At 32.3% G+C, this 20,628-nt stretch overlaps 1 protein-coding gene across 3 annotated transcripts; it reads left to right on the top strand.

Annotated features, from left to right (window-relative positions):
- The first annotated feature begins 7,417 nt into the window (after positions 1–7,417).
- LOC140894490 (uncharacterized) lies at positions 7,418–20,187 on the top strand. Of its 3 annotated transcripts, none has more exons than XM_073302988.1 (18): positions 7,418–7,567; positions 9,561–9,588; positions 9,805–9,878; positions 10,736–10,801; positions 10,949–11,020; positions 11,771–11,843; positions 12,255–12,292; positions 12,388–12,495; positions 15,390–15,506; positions 15,588–15,668; positions 15,751–15,819; positions 17,445–17,522; positions 17,662–17,805; positions 18,261–18,371; positions 18,908–18,976; positions 19,062–19,124; positions 19,227–19,378; positions 19,491–20,187. In XM_073302988.1, exons 2-18 carry the CDS (start codon positions 9,561–9,563, stop codon positions 19,984–19,986), a joined length of 1,839 nt encoding a protein of 612 aa, XP_073159089.1. In that variant the 5' UTR covers positions 7,418–7,567; the 3' UTR covers positions 19,987–20,187. The 3 variants fall into 3 exon arrangements, with proteins under 3 accessions (XP_073159089.1, XP_073159090.1, XP_073159091.1); XM_073302989.1 differs by having other exon boundaries at positions 18,264–18,371; XM_073302990.1 differs by having other exon boundaries at positions 9,814–9,878.
- The last annotated feature ends 441 nt before the right edge of the window (positions 20,188–20,628 follow it).

Raw genomic sequence — 20,628 nt, forward strand, 5'->3', positions numbered from 1 at the left:
CATTCGTTCGTAGATTTAATCGTGGTCTAGAATCATCTCAGATTATGATTCTGAAATATCCATATCTCTGTATTGTTCTGAGTCCTGATGTGAATGATATAATTCTTCTGTATTTACTCCTATTTGTTCAAAATCAGATGAGTCGGTTTCACTAAACATCTCCATACTTATGTTTGCCATAACTAAGAGGATTTCTATACCATGATTCAATTTTGAATGGTGGTTCTTCTTCCATTTTTCTTTTTCCTTTATCTATTGGAAGAACTTCTTTAAGATAGTTTAATATTTCATTACTATGTCTTTCCTGTTCAATTATTAATCTAGTCGTTGCTAAATCAATATATTCTTTGAAATTTTTCTCTAATTATTGTATTGATAGATTGATCTTATTGATATTATTTTCTAAATCTCCTAGATCTTTTTCTAATTTTATTAATGACGTCATTGCGATGAGGTTGATTCATTAACAATAACTTGTTTAATTTTAAGAATATTTTGATTCATGGTTTCAATCTTTTCAAGAATATCTTCATCATTTCTAGCAAATGATAATGATCTTCTTGGTACAGACTGTTTTGTGATTTGGAGGTCATCTGAACTCCATCTTTTATAGGGATTTATTTCTTCAATAAATGATTTTCGAAGGTGTTAAATTCTTGTAATATTTTCAAACACTCTTTCAACAGAAATGGTTGGTTTTGTTGAAATTATTCCTGTTTGAGAATTAATACTTATTGCTAAACCGACAACATAGTTTATATTGATCGGATGGTTTTCTGTTAACATAAGATTATTTTTATAAAAGTAATAATCTAATGTTAAAACGTCATTTATGTTTTTATCAAAAAGAGATATATTGTATTGTGGATAAATACAAAATTTCATCTTTTTGTAACATAAGTTTCCTTCAATTTTTCCAAGGATAGAATCCTCAAGATTACGTATCCTTTTGTCACGAACTGTTATTTCAATTGGTGTATCTATTCCTTCTCGGTAGTGAGCTGATACTATTATTTCGATTCCTCCAATGTGAACATATTTTAGTTCAGATCGTTCTTTTTCACTGGCTTTTGCCATGATGGTATCAATATCTTGAGTTGTTAATAACTTCAGAGTATTAGACCTTGAGTTATTTATTTTACAAGATCGTTCTTTTGTACGAATCGAATAATAAATTAATTTTTTTTAGGATTAATAAAATTTGAAATCTTGCTTAATATTCCTGGTTGGTCTATTAGATTTGTTTTTGAATTAGAAAACCCTGTTTTCTGTATCTCAGCAAACTTATTCTGATTAAATATAATATTCAAATTATACTCTTGGTTCTCTTCAGATTCATCAATCTGACTATTTTGATTTGGAATTGTTACTTCTTTCATTTTAACAGATGATAGAACTTCTTAATTTTTTTAAGGCTATTAAAAGCCTTTTTGCTGAATCTATCTGTTCTAATAAATTCTGAAAATCTTCGAAACTATCAATTGAAGATTGACAATTTTTAAGATGTTTCAAATTGTTTTCACAATTTTCTATATCAAAATTTATATTTTGAGAATATAAATTAAAGATATTTATTTTTGTATTTTCATACATTTTCCATTTAGTAAAAATTGTTACTTTTATTATTTTGTTTTTGTTGATCGGATTTCGATAACAAAGTTTGTTTTTATTCATAACATATTGTTATGTCTTCAATTTCATCGTTTTCAGAAATTTGAATTATCATTTTCCAGTTGCTTGAAAAATGTTTTTTTTTATGATTTTTGAAATAAAAGGTTTGGAGATCTTTTATTTTATTCCATAATTGATCTATTTGACGTAAATCTTTTAGTAAGATTATTTTATCAAATAAATTTTTAATCTCAATATCTAAAGTTAATCCAGGCATTAATAATCTGCTTTATTTAACCGCTCTGATACCAGGTTGCGGAATTCTTCAAATTCTTATGAATTTTCTCATTCATGGCTTTACAGATCTGATTCATTTATAACAGATAAATGTTTTCAGATTAGTTTGGTTCCATTCATATGTTATAATTGCAAATTTTAGTTGATAAATTGATTCGAATATGGTTAAATCAGAAGTATTTAAATGATATTTATGAAATGTATCATATTCATGATCATCTTCTATTTCAAACCAGTTTTTTATTATCAATCTTCCATTTCTTATAAAGGATGATGACATGATTAATGTATTTTGACTATTTCTTTAAATTAAGGGTTGCAGGAGATTTAGGAAGGTTACCTTATTTGAATAAATCTTGGTTTTGAGCAGAGGTCAAATCCTTGCTTGCCCTTAACGATCACTTGATCAACTGGTACTTGCTCTATGGATCTTCAGGTTTACTCTAACCATGAATCTTCAATGGTTGGTTTCCAACATTATCCTCCTTATGCCCTGCTTGTTTAGTTATTAGCCATAAGACTTATTTTTGTTTCTGATTTTATGTTTCTTAGTTTCTGATAGTTTTCATACGTCTTGTATGAACCAGATTGTAAGAAACTTGAGAAGAGAGAGATACTCAAACTTCACTTATCCATTTACAACACAAACATCTCCTTTTATAGGCGTGGAGAAATGCATACAGTAGTAAAAATAAAGGAAGAGGGGGACCATACTACATAATGGAAAACAACTCATTTTACATCTGAGTGGATGCCTTTCACATGTGGTGTGGTCCACGATTTCCTTTGTTTTTACATTGTGTCACTTTCTGAATCACTGGTACATTCGACCATTTTTTTATTGGTTTGTCTTCTTTGACAGCTGGTTTGTCCTCTTTGACAGATACTTCTTCTGTCTGAATGGGTTGGCAATGTCCACATTTGTGAGTGGAAATCATTGTTCTTAGTCTTTGACATAACATTTGTTGGGTTTTTCGGGTCATGTCAACTCTTGCTTCATAGATTGGAGCTTCGAATTGAGCTAACACGGCTTGTTCTTTCTTTTGGATTGTCTCCTTGTGTCCAGTGGTTAATAAAATTTTACTGGTTGCAAAATTTATTTTAACCTTTGAGTTTCCATAAATCTTTTCCGTCTTTGAGATCATGTCAATCAATGTCTTTATTCTTATCTCAGGAAGTGTTGAGATATCCATTACTGGTTTCTCTTCATTTGATCCTTCAAATAAAAACTTGTCTTTGTTTTTTCGACATTGAATGTATATCATCGACTGATAGAATTTGTCATTTTCCCAATCTGGAAGGATTGAATGAATACTTAATGTTAACACTGGTTCGTCCTTGAAGACTGCTTTCTTGAACTGGGTAATACTATTTCTCAGTTGATATGGAAATAGTTCTATCTCTTGATTGTTGGGACTGACTTCTAATCCGCTTAATAATCCATTTGAAAAGAATCTTGCGACTTCATGCGCTGGAGCACCTTGTAGTGTTCTTGCTCTTGATATGCTCTGTGTGTCACAAGTTTGTAGCCAAGATCCTGCAGATGGTTTGGCTATTCTCAAATAGTTTAGTGTTTCAAAGAATTCAGTTTTGAGTTTTTCTGAAAAATTTGTTTTTTCAAAAATTGGTTTTTGTGGTCGCAGATTGACCATCTTTCTTTCTCTTGTTTCAAGGGCGCTTTTAAACGTCCTTTCTTATTTTTCATTTTTCTCGGTGTTGGCTGTGACCACCGGTTCTTTCTTCTTCTTTTTTCTTTTTCTTTTTCTTTTTCTTTGTTATCAGTGCTGGCTGTGACCACTGATTGTTTTTCATTCATCTCTATTATTTTGTCAAATGAAGTTGCTAACTTGATTGGTGTTTTTGGTGAGGATGACGATGACGAGGTTGTCATCTTTTCTTTTATCCTCTGAATTTTTCCATTTATATTCTTTTTCCTTTGTTGAAAAATCTGAATTTCTTTATCTATGTCAATCAATTGTTCTTTTAATTGATCTAATTGCTCCATCCTGCACAAGAAACATATATATATATATATATATATATAAAATGGTTAGAAATTTAACTCTTTATCGTGAGTAATTCAGATAGTTTTATTATGCGTATCATTGCATTTATGAATTCTTTTGCAAGAATTGAACCAATCTTCATGAGATTGATTATTTTACTCATAGAGTAATTCATGTTTCTGAATATAAATCTCATTTCATCAATTTATATTCCCCATGCTTTCTAAGGCATGTTCGGATGACTTGAAGTCATAAAATAATTCATGTTTTTGAATATAAATCTCATTTCATCAATTTATATTCCCCATATTTTCTAAGGCATGTTCGGATGACTCACAGTCATTTTCTGGATCACTTAGGATCTCTTTTGTTATTCTGGTACTACGGATAGTATAATTTGGATGAAGTTATCTAGTTAATGTGCCGGATAATGAATTGTCCGTTCCTTTGACATGCTGGATCTCGAACTGATAATGGTTCAATTCCAATTGCCATCTAATTAACCTTGCTGCATTTCTTGATATTTTATTGTCTTGAAATATGTTAAATTCATATTATCCGTTCTTACTAAAAACGGTTTAGAAATAAGATAAATCTCATAATTTCTAATTGTATATATTAAAGCTAATAATTCTTTTTCATTTGAATGATAATTTAGTTGTGCACCTTGAAAAGTTCCTGATGTATAATTACATAATTATTCATTATTCCTAGTAGCTGTTTTAGTAAGTTCTTCTAAATTTCTTTCTTCTGTAAAAGCTTTTAAACATGCTCCCCAGTATTCATCTGAGGCGTCTGTTTCAATTATTATTATGTCTTTATTTGAAAAAAAATATAATTCGGGAAGATTACTAATTATCTTCTTTTTAATAGTGTCAATATAATTAGTATCTTCTTTAGACCATTTCCACTTATAGTCTTGTTTAAGTTTTGTCTGAAGAGGTTTTCTGATTTCTGCAAGTTTCTTAATGTAATTTCCAGAATAAGTTAATAATACTAAAAATTTTCTTAATTGATCTTTATCCTTGATTTCACTAAGAAAATCGTGAATTTCTTAAGTATATGCTGTTGTAAACAATGTTTTCCATCTTCTATTTGTAATCCTAAATAATTTATTTTTGTTTTAAACAATTGTGCTTTCTTTTCAGAAAGTATAATTCCATCTTTATGACAAATATCTAATACTGTCATGAGGTCTTTATAATGTTGATCTAGTGTTTTTGAATAAATTAATATGTCATCTATATAAACACAACAAAAATCTACATATGATTTAAAAGATTCATCCACATATCTTTGAAATGTACCTGATGCTTGTTGAAGTCCGAAAGGTAATACAGTACATTGATACTGTCCTTTTGGACAACTGAATGATGTAAGTAATTGTGTTTGTGGTTCTAGCTGAATTTGCCAGAATCCTGATTTACAATCTAAACTGGAGAAATATTTCATTCCTCCTATATAAGATAGTAAATCATTATTGTTTGGGATGTAATATCCATCCATAATTATTGCATTATTCATTTTTCGATAATCAATTAACATTTTTTTCTTATCAGTGTCTTTCTTACTGACATAAAAGGCTGGTGAAAAGTGTGGACTCTTGCTTGTGATGATTATCTTAAGTTTTAGTAATTCTTGAACCTCTTTTTTGAATATTTTTACATCATCCATGTTGCATCTTCTTGGTGCTTCACGGATTGTGATATTAGGGTCTTTAAGTTTTATTGAAGCAATGAATTGTTTTATTTTCTTAATTTTATCCTGAGGATTTTCAGAACAAATATCATGAAATTTCTTCATGATTTTTTTTCATGATTAATTGTTAAAATATTTTATATTTTTAGTTCTATTGGATTTGTATTTTGTTTATGAAAATTCTTTGTAAATCCTTCATTTCCTACACGAAATGTTGTTCGTATTTTAGGAATATAAATCATTGATGATCATTTGTTTAAAGTTATGTGATTTTTAAATTGTGTAAAAGGAAGATATTCTCTTAAAAAGTTATTTTCTATTATAATGTCCATTCCTGATTCTAATTGGTATATAATGGGTATTACAAATTTTGTTTCCTCAATTTCTATTTTTAATTTTTCTGCTACTGTATCAAGCATGATTATTGATCCATCTCCTATTCGAACTTTTAATCATTTATCATATTTCTTCCAATAATGATTTGGAAGTATATGTTTGCTTCCTAAACACATACTTGCTCCTGTATCAACATAAGCATGTATATGATATGGTTTATGTTCTTTGATTTTAATTTGAATTTTTATATATATACTATTTGGATTGGTGTTGTTTTTATTATTTTCCATTCTCTCATTTTTTTTATGAATTTTAAGAGATAAGGGTATAATTGGTATTTATAAATAAAAGTTTCTCTCTTCAGGGAGTTAAAAGTAAGTTTTATTTATGTAGGGATTTATAAATAAGTTAGAAATTGGTTTAGGAAGTGATTGACAATTAACTCTTAATTTAATAGGTAGTTCGGTTTTGTTCTCATCATGTGATAAGATTATTAATAATAATTCATCCAATGTTTACTTAAAAATTTACAAAAATTCATAAACTAAAGGGCCGATTATAATTAGATTTAAGCATGATATTTAATACTCAATTTCATTAAGAATAAATAATCTATGGCTTGTATAATTGGAAAGAAAATTATAAAACTCATAATATACCCTTATTTCTAATCATTTCTATTATATTTAAAGGGCAAAATTGTGAATTTTTGTTTAATTACAATTCTAATCACAATCGTAATCAATCATAGTAAACAAATTATTATTTATCCATAACAATCTGTATCATATCTAATTAATTTAATAATCACCTGATAAATTATATCTTCACAATTTTATCAACATAAGTAAACACAACCTCAGTTTAATCGGTTCGGATTTGGTTTTGAATTTCAAATTTGTAGACCGATATACATTTATATATAAATATTAATATTAAGTTAAGTTAAATTAAAAATACAAAAAAATAATTATTATGGGCCTACTTCGATTTTCAAATTTCAATTATCTCTCCCCATATATAAAGCACATCTTCATTAGACATCATCTTTTCATTTGCCAAAATTGTCTTTAAATAATATAAATATTACAATTTTATTTTATTTTTTTTTGAAATTTTGATATTTCAAATTTTTATATTTTTCTCAACTAAACATTATAGATAAGATAAATTGATAAATAAATTATATATATTTTAAATATTTTTTAAATAAAAAAAATAAATTTAAATATTATAAAAAAATAATATTTATACATAACATGCAATATTAAATATATTATACGATTTTATACACACGCACGTGCTTGTGATTATGTTAGATTGTTAGTTATTATTATTATTATTATTATTGTATTGGGGCTTGGGCTTTGAAGAACATCCAATGATCCAAATACACGATTATTATTATTATTATTATTATTTTTTATTATTTAAAAAATTAAATACCAGATGTTTTTTTTCCTAAACCAACAAGAAAATCGATCTATTGCCCTAGCACCAACTTCATCTTCGTCCGTCTGTCTCTCCATCGTTCTGATTTCTCCACTGTTGTCCTAATCCTGAAAGGTCATAACTTTCGAACCTCAATTCTTGCGAGAGGTCCTCAATTATCGTGAGAGGTAAATGTTTTATATTCTGATTCTCGCTTTTTTCTCTGCGAAAATGAATTCATAAAGTTTAACTGGGAGATTTTATTCAGTTTTGAGTTCTCTACGAATTTATTTGGAAATTAATCCAGTTTTGAGTTCCTACTAATTCATTGGAGGCCATGAAGTTCAATGGAAAATGACCCTAACTAGATTTAAGTCCAGTGGCTTTGATTGGTTAACAGATTACGTCTGAATACAACAAAATCAATTGCTAGAAAAGTATCTGATAATTCTGTGATGACAGATTTTATGAAATGAATTTTGCAAGTTCTCTTGTTTTTTTTAATTATATGTACATGTACTGGATTATTATTGCTGACCATATTATGCCACAGGAAGAACACAAAAAAAAAGGCTTATTTTGATGCTTTTTTTAATATAAAAAACTGGTTATTTCAAGTTGGTAACAAAAATGGCGAAATAACCAATTTTTAGTTGGTTTGGTTTAGTGGGATTCGATAGGAAAATTAAGTCGGTTTGCTAATTTCGGTTTGGTCGGTTTGGTTTTGACCGATTGCTCACCCCCACGGCCTAACATAAATAAATGATAAAAACACACGTTGAAGGGCAAAATAGACATATAATATGTATACACCATCATCAACACTAAATCTTAATTATAAAAAATTAAAAAAATCCCGGTTTCCAATTGGTTACCAATTCCGCGTCCAGCGAATTTCATTTCCTCGACAGCATAGGTATTTTCCTGTTTCTATGTAAATTCATTGATTTGACTATTAAATTTCCGCGTCCAGTAAATTTCATTTTAGAACTATTAAATTTTTCCATTCTGTGGATAGAGATTGCTTTATCTTGAGGGTTTATACTTGATTCTATTAGCTTGAATGAATCCAGTTTCCCTCTTGGTTGTATTGGTTACACATAAATTTAATCATTTGATGTCGTAGTTCATCAGTAGTTAAAGTCAACGGTTTTTCATCTGACCAGAAAAAAGATTCACACGAATGCCGTGGAGAATTAAACTGTTCAAACTGAACATTTTAAGATGGGGATTATTAACTGTTCTAGTTGGGAGACGGAAAAAGAGAGCTTTGTCGGCATTTATTTGTTAAATGTAATATTATTCAACAAATTTGGATGGAGGGGGAATTCACTGACTATGATAGTGTTTGAGAGAGCTTGTAGGAAACACTTCTCAGCTTTTTCTTCACAAAATTTTGCCTCCCAAACACTACACCTATGTCTCAATTCGCAAAGCGCTTGACGCTTGCCAGACGCTCCTCTGACCGTTTTCCAAAAAGAATAATGAAATCAAGATTCTAGTCACTGAGTTGAAGAGACAGATCAATGGGGGAAACACTTTAAACATTTCAGGAAAAAAATTTGATGGTAGAATGACTTCCAGTTCGTTGATTAGTTCATACAGATCCAGTATATTAATGGTCTTCCCCAGGAAGAATCTTTCGAGATAAAAAAGAACCTATAGAAAATTGGTGTGGTTGAGCTCGAGTAACACCCTACTCAAGGTGCTACTTGAACTCGACCCGATGAATGAAAAATGTTGCTTAAGCTCGAGTCTGAGTACTAAATATTAATTTTTAAAAACACTTGAAATTTTATAAAAATAACATTTTGAATAAAATGACGAGTTAATTAATATTTTTAAACTTGAATCAAACTTTCAAATGCACTGCTGAAGACTTCTCCCTCCGCTAGTAGTTAGTTTCCCTTCTATATTCACAGGGAAAAGACTTCTTTCCTTGAGGTTTGTTTAATAATTTCGTTTTTTTATTCTACTGGATTTATCCCTTGTTGGTGAGAGGTCGAAGGATGAATTTTTTTCAAGGGCTTGAACTTTTTTGAGTGACGGAAGATGATGCGGCTGAAATTCATGATCCTATATCAACTTGGGAGAAACTGATATGATTGTTTATTTGAAGATTTCAGTTATTTATTTATCATAATTAACTAGCTATCTCTTTTTCTCTGTACTCAACTACAGATGACCCAGCCATCGGAAACTGATCATAGTAAGTTTCCTCCCCATCTAAATCTTTTAGTATGGTCACATACAACATTACAGTTTGAAGCCGTTCAGTAAGTTATGGTTGTTTGACTTGTTGCAAAAATTGGTTGCATGATCCTTCTCTCTACCTCCATATTTATAAATTTTCTAGAAATGGCTTGTTAGGTATATTTTACAGATTTTGTTTACACCTGATAACATACATTTTCCATGTGAGAAGGGCATGCAGTAAAAGGAACCGAAGTTTTTGTCGGTGGTTTGCCCCGTACCATTTCTGAAGACAAAATCCGCCAGGTCTTATTTCTACTTCATCTTGACCAGCTACAGACAGCAGATTGCTAGTTTTTACTCTTATGTAACCTAAAAGATATGTAATAACACCAAATATGGATGTTAGATAGAGTGAGAAATAAAATCAGGGAAAGTGTTTAGTTCCCAATGGTGGGCAATCTTTTCGGTATTCGATTGTCCGTCTTTGCTGCTTCTTTTTTTCTTTCTTTTTTTAATCTAAAGAATGAGTAATAGGTGATGGCTTATGGTGAAAGGGGAACAGGTCTGTAATCGGCGATGAGTTGTTGACCCAAAATTATAGATTATTCCTGTTTGCCAAAATAATTCAAAATTGATTTTTTCTTTGGTTTAAATTATCTGAGTCACATGTAGAAAGGAAATTCAGCGCATTAAAATCGGCCTTTCAAACCTGCAAAGGGAACCAAGTCATTTCATGTTTGCCTTTATAGAAGCTTTTTTTAATAAAAAAATAAATAAAAAATAAAAAGTAAAAAATGGAACCAGGTTGACAATGTTGACAGAGTCTCTAGTTCTAGTATAACTTGCAGCTGTTTTTCTCTGACTCACATTATTGAAAGAGGCTATTTTTTTAATTGAACGAGAGCTTGGATAAATTTGTAACAGCATGTGAATTTTCATTCAAATTATGCATCATTCCTTAGCGGAGAATCTCCCTGAGCTGATGGCTGTTAACTAGGGACATGGTTCTTTTTATTAAAGATGAAACTATAATATCCATGTGTAGTTTAGAACCATCGAGTTATCGTCTTCCTTGTATGTGCTGTAACTGATAGAAACAACTTTACAAGGTTTGAGTTGCATTACCTGAACTTTCTCTGGATCAACTTCCACTTTCACAGGAATTTTCTCTGTGCGGTGAAATTCTGGAAATTCGCTTGATAAAGGATCAGAATGGCAATTTGAAGGTCACTTCGGTTATACAATTTATGTGCTTCGTTGAAGATGATTATTTTTAGTGCTGCATGCCATTTTCTTTAAACCAACAAAGAAAAGGTACTGAAAGAAGACCAAGAAGTTACTTTACTGTATGCCATTATCTTCTGATTTTGCAGGGATTCTGCTTTGTGCGCTTTTCAACAAAAGAAGCCGCAGGTAGAGCTGTGAGAGAAAAATCTGGATCTTTGGTGAGAATCATGACTCATGAGTGAGATCTTTTATAGCTTGGAATTTAAGTTTGTTTCCTCATTGAGATCATTAGTAATTGATTTGTTAATGACACTGATTCTTGCATTTAAATTAATTTCTATTTTTTCTTGGGGAGATTTTTGATGGCACGACCGTGAAAGATGTTAAGATACTTGAAGTTGCTTGAAAATGAATAAGAATGAATTTTGTGGCCTAGTTCATCAGCTCCTTATAATTTTTCCAAACCCGGAGTCTATAATCTGTATCTTCTTGCACTTAGTTTCTGCGATGTTTAATTGGGGTGGGTATTGAGAAGGGGAGGGCTGGGATATGATTCCCCCATCTATTGATGGTAAATAAGCTAGAATGCCACTATTTTTACTGATAACTCATCCATGTGGCATTTGAATGTGCAGAACCTGTACAAGATTAACATTTCCTAAATCCTTATATTCGTTCACTCGGACTCCTATTGAACATCAACTGGTTCTGGCCTATTTTGCCTCTTTTTGAAATATTATCTGATGTATATCTTAATCTGAAATATGTATGCATTTGGTTTACTGTTATAATTAAATCATTTTGGATTTATTGGACCTGTTTTGTAATTTTACCTGGTAACAACAGGGCCTGAAGAATCTTGCATAAAATAAAAATTGACTACTTTATTTACATGTATTGATATAATAAATGCAGTTTGTTTTGGGGTTATCTCCGGTTTATTTATTTATTTACTATTTATTTTTCAGCTTGACGGAAAGACCATTGGTGTCCTCCCATCAATTGAGCGCAATGCTTTATACTTTGGAAACCTTAGTAAAGGTTTATTTTCTTGTGCCACTCCCAAGTTTAGATAAGAATTCTGTGGATGCGCAGTAACCTTTTTTTAACGTTAGCCTTTTCAAGAATTTTTTGGCTGTTAGAATTTTTTGGCTGTTAAAACACAAAAACTAAATTGGGAATCTTTCATAACTGTATTGGTAGCGTTTATTATTCTATCTTGTGACGATACTTTGAGCTTTATGAAAAGTCGTTTCAGCGCTAACACTATTGAAATGAGTGTTACTTTTTATATATGAAAGTTTAATCATTAATGTTTTGAATCCTAGATAATGCCTACAGTATTGGGTCTCCTAGAAATTATCACCTGACCATTTGATTGTTCCATCCCTTATAACATGCTTGATAATTGTTGGTTTCCAATCCTGACTCCGATTTCTTTCCCTCTCCCAGCATGGAGTGCTGATGAGTTCGAAAAACTAGTGCTCCAGGTATTTTCTTGTTTGGTTCAATACTTGATCTGGTTTATGACTGCAATCTCCTTTGCTACCTCTTTCTCCAAGTGTAATTATTTTTCATTATGGAGGTTTTCCCTGATGTCGTATCCGTTGACCTTCCTATGGTTAAAGACATGCAACCAGGTCAAAAGCCACGAAATCGTGGCTTTGCCTTTGTGAGATTCTCATCTCATGCTGTAAGTTTTTCACTCTCGCATCTGTTCTTGTAGTTGATGAATTTTGGGAGATCATACTATCCAAAGATTGTGTGAATTTTAGTTGACTCTCCTGTTGTATTGAAATCATACAGGATGAAAGCTCAGGTTGATGGTTTTGATTCTCAGTTCCTGCATCAACTAGTGATCCTTTTGTTACTGGAAATCCAAAGAAATAAAAAAATACTTTGCCACAATATATGTTTCGCAAAATTCGATAATTTAATTAAATAAAAATTCTTTTCTTCAAATATCGAAAATCCTAATACATGGTAAATAGTGGCCTCCATAGCTGGAAAAAGAATCCCCAAAAATAGTGATTCCTTAAATTAAAATAAAATACTCTTATTGCTTATGAAACTGTGGACTTTGATTGCGAACCTGGATTCGCTAGAATATATCCCAGACAAATTATTTGTTAACAACTGCCATTATTTTGACTGACTTGTTGCATCTGAAATAATGTTGGATAAAAACGTGGTTTTTGATTCAGAGTTCCAGAATCAACCATTGAATAAATACTTGCCACAACGAATGAGAAGAATGCTGCCCAAACAATTTGATGCCTATATTAAAATTTCGAACAGTTCTAGTTCATTAAGGAACTGGAAACATATATTTGAATTTCGTACAAGTGGACAAAAATAGCTGTAGTTAATTGCAACAAAAACTCATGCATATCTGAAATTATGCGACAAATTAGAGATTAAATTTCAAGTGGACAAAAAATAGTGTGAATAACTGCAACAAAAACTCATGCATATCTGAAATTTTATCTCTAGTTTGTTGCATCTCTGTTTTATCGGTCTTACAGCTAAACTATATTTATAATTTTGATTTGTCTCCATGGTTTCTTCTCTTTTCCTTTGCCAATAAATTTAATTCAATGATCTTCATTTCTTGTCAAGTTTGGCAAGAATGTTCTTGTATTGTTATTGTATCGGACCGTCGGTATAGGACTTAGATTGGATTTGTTGGCATCCACGTGTTGATGGTACACGAATAATTCGAAATTCGCCCTACCTTTTAAATTACTCGATCATGGAAAGCTTAAGGGATCGGTTGCCTTGGATCCCTAGTTTGATCGTGAGTTATAATCTCCGTGGTTTTCTTTGATGCCGAAAGAAATTGAACTTGAATATATGAAATTAGACAACTAGAACATATCCCCAAACAAGAACTTGTTAGGAACAACTGAACAAGAAATTTACTGGATCAAAGCTAGGAGGACAAGTTAGAAAATTGGAGAAATTAACTATTACACTAAAGCAGCTATTAAATTGCTCATCCATATGCTGAACGTTTATGGTTGATTCTGTTCTCTGTCCACGCAATTTGCTATGCTCTTTGTGTGGTTCCTGAGGATGCTGCTCCAGTATTCACAGCAACACCTGTGATCCACTTTCTCCCCATCTTCCACTCACATCCCAAGGACTTCCATTCCTTTATACAATTAATTCTTCTGTTAATCAAACAACCCTAGATGTGGCATAAAGAGCTCTACCAAATCAGTGCTCCCTGATCTCAAAACTTGGGTTTCTTATCTGGAGAATTGTCAATCATTGGGTTATCAACGGATCGATTGAGCAATACACACATGATTTGCATTCTTGAATCTTGGCTTTCAACCCTAAATGGGCTAATTATATCATATTAATGGGCTCTAAAAATTTTAATTATGTGCATGAACAGCTATAGATGTCATCCTTCAAACTCAGGGAAACATCCTGATTTTTCAAATTTTCAGAGTTTACCATTATTTACAAGTAATGTTTGTTAAGCACGACATTATTCCTAATTAGTTGGGGTGGATAAAGAAGTTTTAATGCTACTTCAAACAACAGTACAATTAAGTGAATAAACTAGGTGAGAGAACTTTTGTTGTTCTCGTTTGTTATTGTCTGCTTTTCCTCTTGAGATCAGCTGAGCTTTCTATCTTTCGAGTTTTTGATGGCCTTTCCTTTAAATTTTTCTAGTAACTGGATTATCTTTTGTTTTCTTCTCATTATCTCATTTAAGTTTGAGATGAGCACCACACATATTTTTATACTGTGCTTGCTTAATTGAAATTTGTCTGTTGTCATTTTGATTCACATATTCTTGTTTTTTATCAACTGTTTATTGGTCTCAAATATTTATTGTTGTTGTCAACACCGTTGTTTTCTTCTTGCTATTCCAAATTAATTTTGTTCATTTGTAAGTATCTTCGATGACGTCAATCATTTTCTTTTTATTTCCTCTGTAAACCTTTACCTGCTCCAGTGCCTGCTGATACCTGAATAATGATCTTGTCCTTGAGATTTGTTGCAAGCTTTGTCTACTGCAAGGACTGATCAGAACCATGGCAATGAAAAATAAAATAAAAATCAGAGTTTTTTTTTCCTTCACAAGTGCAATATGATACTTACTTGTAGAAAAAAACGAGCTTAAATTTGCAATATCAAGTACCTCAATCTTCAATACATTGTCAGAAAAAGATACAGAAAGAGAGAGAGAACTGTAAGTTTAAAAACATACTTTCCATTTCCATGTCTGTATATTACCAAAGAAAGTTGGGTTCCATAGTAACTAAATCCATCTGAATTTAACATATCGATTCCTGTCTGTCTGGTCCTAAGTCCAAAACTATATCGGTCAATCATATGAAATTTGGCTTCTAAATTTCAAGAAATCTATTCTTATATAGAACTCTCTTATCTCAATTGAACAACGTAAAATTTACGAAGAAGTATCATATATTGCCTTCATTTATGCAAAATCTACTGTCATCCCTTCAACATGTAATCCTTCACCAGTTCTTTAATAATGACTTCCAAAAAGTCATTGGAGGCTGATAAGATCCAAATTAAACTCGCCTCGAAAATTCTCAATCACAGGCTGCTGCGCGTGCTCAACGAGTAGGTTCCCAACCCGATTTTCGTCTGGGTAATTTGCACCCAGCTGTTCAGTGGGCTGAGGAAGATCCTGAAATTGATCCAAAAGAGCTTGCTAAGGTTCATGATCAGTGTCTTCTGTATTTTGGTATTTAATTTTTGAAGTATCTAACTTTATTTTTTGTTTCTTTTTATTTTCAGATAAAAATAGCTTTTGTGAGAAACCTTCCCATCAATGCGGATGAGAATTTCTTAAAGCAAACATTTGAGCCTTTTGGCAAGGTCTTATATATTCTGTGTCTTATGTAGCGGTTCCTTGATTATATTTTCATTTTAACTTTTCATTGTGATGATGCATTCTCAGGTTGAGAAAGTTGTGGTATCAAAAAAAGGTAGCATTCTGGTTGGGTTTGTTCATTTCATTGAGAGATCGGTGAGTTAGTTTATACAATTTTGTATTTGTTATCTTCATTCCATGGTAGCCCTGCTGATTCGTTTCCGTCATGTGCTATGTTTGTGAAATTAAATAAGTTTCTTGTTTCTGACTTTGGCTAGGTTGTGTGAAATTGCTTCTTTTATCGACTTGCAAATTGAAACAATCACTCTAAATTAAAAATATCTTTTTGAATACAATCAAAACATCCTTTATTTCGTTTCTTCCTTTGTTTTGGCACAATTTATATATAGAAATACTTAAAACTCCGGAGGATAATACAAGACGAAAAAGAAAAGAAAAATGATTATTTTTATCATCTATTCAAACAATATTTTCGGTTTAGAGTTTAGACTTTAGAGGACTCTAATTTCTGGATAATTTCATGCTTAGGAGCATTAATACCGCGCATACAATTAAAAATTTGTCTGCCAGGGGATTTTAGCTACAAATTATTGAAGATAGGGCTTTAATTCATTTGGATTTTTTATGATGTCACTTGTCAGCCGTTTAATAGATATTCCACTACCCGTGCTGTCTTTAACCTAATCTTTTGCTTTAATTCTTGTTATCCCCTCGTACTTGACAAAGTAAATGGGTGATAGAAGAAATTATTAAGTGGCTATTAGCTTCCCTTGAAGAGCTATTCAATTTCTGAAGTCATGCACTTCTGTTTACATCATAATTTATTTGATTTTTGAAGTAGCGGTTTTTGCTAGCTGTCAGACAAATAGCAATTGAATCTCACAATTTCATCCCAAGAAAGTGTTTCAAAATGATCAGTTTTTAAAGTCATGTAACATTACAGAACTTACATACGCACATGTAATTCGGGGAAGAAAGGTATGGAGTGGAAATTGAACTTCAGTAGATTCTTCAATGTCGCACTATGTGTGATCTTAACAATAACCTTAGTGGACTTTGCGAAATGGACGGGTTTGGTTTTCCCTTTCTCCGTACTTCTTCTGCAGTTGCGAAATGGACGGGTTTGGTTTTCCCTTTCTCCGTATTTCTTCTGTAGTTGGATGGGGCCTTTTCTGTTTTCTTCCCTTTTTTGGTTCTATCCTCTGTTGAGTGTTGCATGACTTTTTGAGGAGTTTTGGCCTAGTCTCCAACATCCAAATTCCAGTAGATATATGGATTTTTTTTATAAATGAAATGTCTAGGCCAGACACTGTTTCTTCGATCAGGTAACAAACGCTGGATTGCTTATCCATAGGCAATTATGCAGTCGTTTTATTTCATAAAGTGTGGTGACAAATGGAGCTAATATCCGAATTCCAGTAATGCACAGCACAAATTTAAAGTATTAATAATTAAATGTCCAATCTAGAAACTGTTTCTTTGATTCGCTAAAAATATTTTGATCCTTATGCACACTGAATTTCATATTCTGTGGTGATAACTGGGTTAGTGAAATGGGGAGGCCAAAGGATTTAGTTATTTTCCATATGCATAATTTTGGTTTCAGCTTGTCTAATTCTTTTTTTTCGCTATAGGGCTGTATTGCAACCTTGGTCATAAACACAGTTTAGATTTATTATGATGAAATTTGTTTTGCCTCGTCAGCGTCACTGACTTTTTAGTAGTTGCTTCTAATCCATCAGCACTCTTTTGTTGTGCAGGATCTTGACAGAGCCATAAAAGAAATGAATGAGAAAGCAATTCAAGGACCTGGTGGGGGCCCAATGCATAAACTTCAGGTATTAAGAATTGCCACCGAAGCATTAATAATCCTGATAATTGACAACCAGCACTGAGCAAAATTGGAGAACTTGCGTCATAATTAGATCAAGGAGTCTTTACTATTGTTGTTATCTGATATTTATTGTCTGCGACTAGGTTGAAGTTGCAAGACCGATGGACAAGAACAAGAAACGAGCACGTGAGGATTCAGAAAGTAATCCTGTCCAGGGTCATTCCATAGTTTTTAAGGAGGAAGCAATAGTTGCTTCATCAATTAATCCTAAATCTCATATCCAGAATGTAAAGTCATTCATTGATGTTACCTTTCTGTTTTTTTATTTTCCTCATTTTTTAGCTTGATACTTTGTTTGGATATATGCTTGGACCAGCATTAAATGTCTGTCCCAATGTTTCAATGATTACTAACAAGCAGGCTGGGACTTGGCTGTCGAGAAATATCATCACAAGGACAGCTGGAGGTGAAACATAGGAGGTCCTGGCCTGTAAAATCTCGAATTGCACATGTTTTATGGTTACGATTTAAACATAGAAGAATGAATCTATAGGTTGCACAATCACTTGCCATCTTTTCTTTTTTTGTTCAAATGATTTTGCTTGGTGCTCTGAGCATACTGATTAGGTTAAGAAAAATGATATCTGAAAAGGAAATAGGAACTTAATTTCAAGTACTTGTTATTTTAGGCGTCCTTATTTTTATATTACTCTCACTACCTGATCACATTTTCCTTTTTCAGCAGGAACTGTTATCTCCTGACCCGTATGAGGATGCCGTAATAGCGTTGCCATTAGCTGTTAAAGAGCGCTTGCTTCGAATCCTTCGGCTTGGGCTTGCGACTCGATTTGATGTGCGTTTTGAAGTTGCTAACAAAACGTGTTGTTTGATAATGAAATTAAGTTATTAGATGCAATACTTTCTTGGGCTGACCTACATGGGAAGAATTTGGTCTTCTTACGCATGGATAGAAAGTTCGTGTTCCTTATTAAGTCTTAGCATAAACCCTTCTCCAGTTCATTTGCGAGAAGCAATTATTTGGATTCATAGGTGCATTCTCTGCATGTAATGGATCTAGTGCCACCTCCCTTTTAAATACCCTCATTTTTGGGCGACCTAGGAGTTTTAAGATGATGACCTTGTAAACATTAAAACTAATTTGAAGTTTGCTTAAATCTAACTTGATCTTCCTTGCTTGTGCTTGGTTCCTTTGGTTCGTCTACAAAAGCTTGTTTTTAAGCTTATTCAAGGAACCAAGGCCATTCAATTCTAACTCATGTCTTTCTAGAAGGAAAATGAATAATTTTAAGTGGAATGCTTTTAGTCCACGCCTGTATATCATGTGAAACAATTTTTCTAAGCTCGTGTAATCGATGTTGGTGGTGACAGATTGATGTCAAAACTTTATACAGTCTCAAGAAATTACCGGAGTCTACTGCTATTTCCATCCTTGACCAGGTGATATTTATTTACATTTCCATGACATGAACACCTTGGTTATGGGTGTCAGTATTTTAATTTTGTCGTTATTGCTCCTTTATAGTTCATGTTAACAGGACCGACTGCCCAACATAAGGGTGCATATCTTGCCGCGCTGATCTCTAGAGTACGTAACTGACATCTGATGAATTGATAAGGCTTATTATACTTTTTTGTGGAACATTCTTTCTCTATTACTCTGTACTGAGCATTTCTTTCCCCAATTTAGTACCTAGTTGACATAGTGGGATTGAGTCCAAGCTTGGCAAGTTTGCCAAAAGTTGGCGCAACTTCTGCAAAAGAATTGAGCCTCTTAAGCTTCTCCCACCGACTGTCTCCGCCAGCTGCAACCTCTCTTATTTCGCACTCATCTGTGGGCAGGTTAGTCTCTGAACTTCAATTTGGCATGTTGGCATAATATCGTTGAGGTCTTTCCAGAGAGCAGATGAACCATTTGTGCAAGAATCCTAATGTTGTGGTTAATTTCTTATAGGTCTGATATTTATGCTCCACGTTACATGTCATCATTGTATGATTATCCCTTATCAAGCCGAGCAGCAACAGGACGATTGGAGGAGAAAAGCCCAGATTTTCCCTTGCCAACAGGAGCAGTAGCAGGACGATTGGAGGAGAAAGGTTTGGATTATCATTTACCAAGCCGATCCCTCTCATCTGGATCCCAAAGCATCCAGATTCCAAGAATATCAACTTTGGAAGACAGAAGTCGTCCTCACTATGAGGTTCCCCCCAGCATGGCTTTTACGTACGGAAATATTGGATCAAGACTAGACGAAAGACTCCCTTCTTCATTTCAGGTAGCACCCAGTTCATCTACAGCTCAAGCCAGACATGGGTTGAATTTGAGTTCTGACATCACGCCCAGTGCCAACCGGCAAGCATCTCGCCCTCGAGTAAGATTTGACCCTTTTACTGGAGAGCCTTACAAATTCGATCCTTTCACCGGGGAACCAATTCTTCCTGGAAGCTGAACGCTCCAATTCTAATGTTTGCTAAAATGATCGCCTATCATTGTTTTTCTGAACCAATTGTTTTTTCCCTTTCTTTGTTGTTTTAATTATTCTTTTTATTTTAAAATTTATTTGAAGATTTTGTGTGTGTTTTTTAAACGTTGTAATGGAATTCATTGTTATGTTAGGAAGTGAATGAAAGGAAAAAAACGAGATTTTATTGGAGTGTGTGTAACGTGTGTGATACAGTTATCTTTTGCATAACAATTTTTTTTGAAACAGGATAATAATAATTTTTTTTATTTTGGACTTGGGTAATATTCTGATATAAAAGTAATTTAAACAACAATAAATGTATTAATTTTTTTTCCCTTTTTTTTTTTTTTTTTTTTTTTTGCATAATATGGATTTACGATATCTTTATTATATAGCAATAACGGATAATTGATCAGCATGTTTTCAAATAAAAATTGTGTTCTGGAAATAATTTATCTAACACGCGAACGTATATATTCATTCTCTCAATAATTTATTATAATCGAATTTCAAAGATGTCTCTGGTCATAATCAGATTAATGTATGAAGATACTTATATGTCCACGTATTTAGCCAAGAATGATGTCATCCTTTATGTTTCCTTGTAAGTTATAAGCACAAACATGC

This window comes from Henckelia pumila, chromosome 4, assembly GCF_033568475.1.
Source record: "Henckelia pumila isolate YLH828 chromosome 4, ASM3356847v2, whole genome shotgun sequence".
Lineage (NCBI taxonomy): Eukaryota > Viridiplantae > Streptophyta > Magnoliopsida > Lamiales > Gesneriaceae > Henckelia > Henckelia pumila.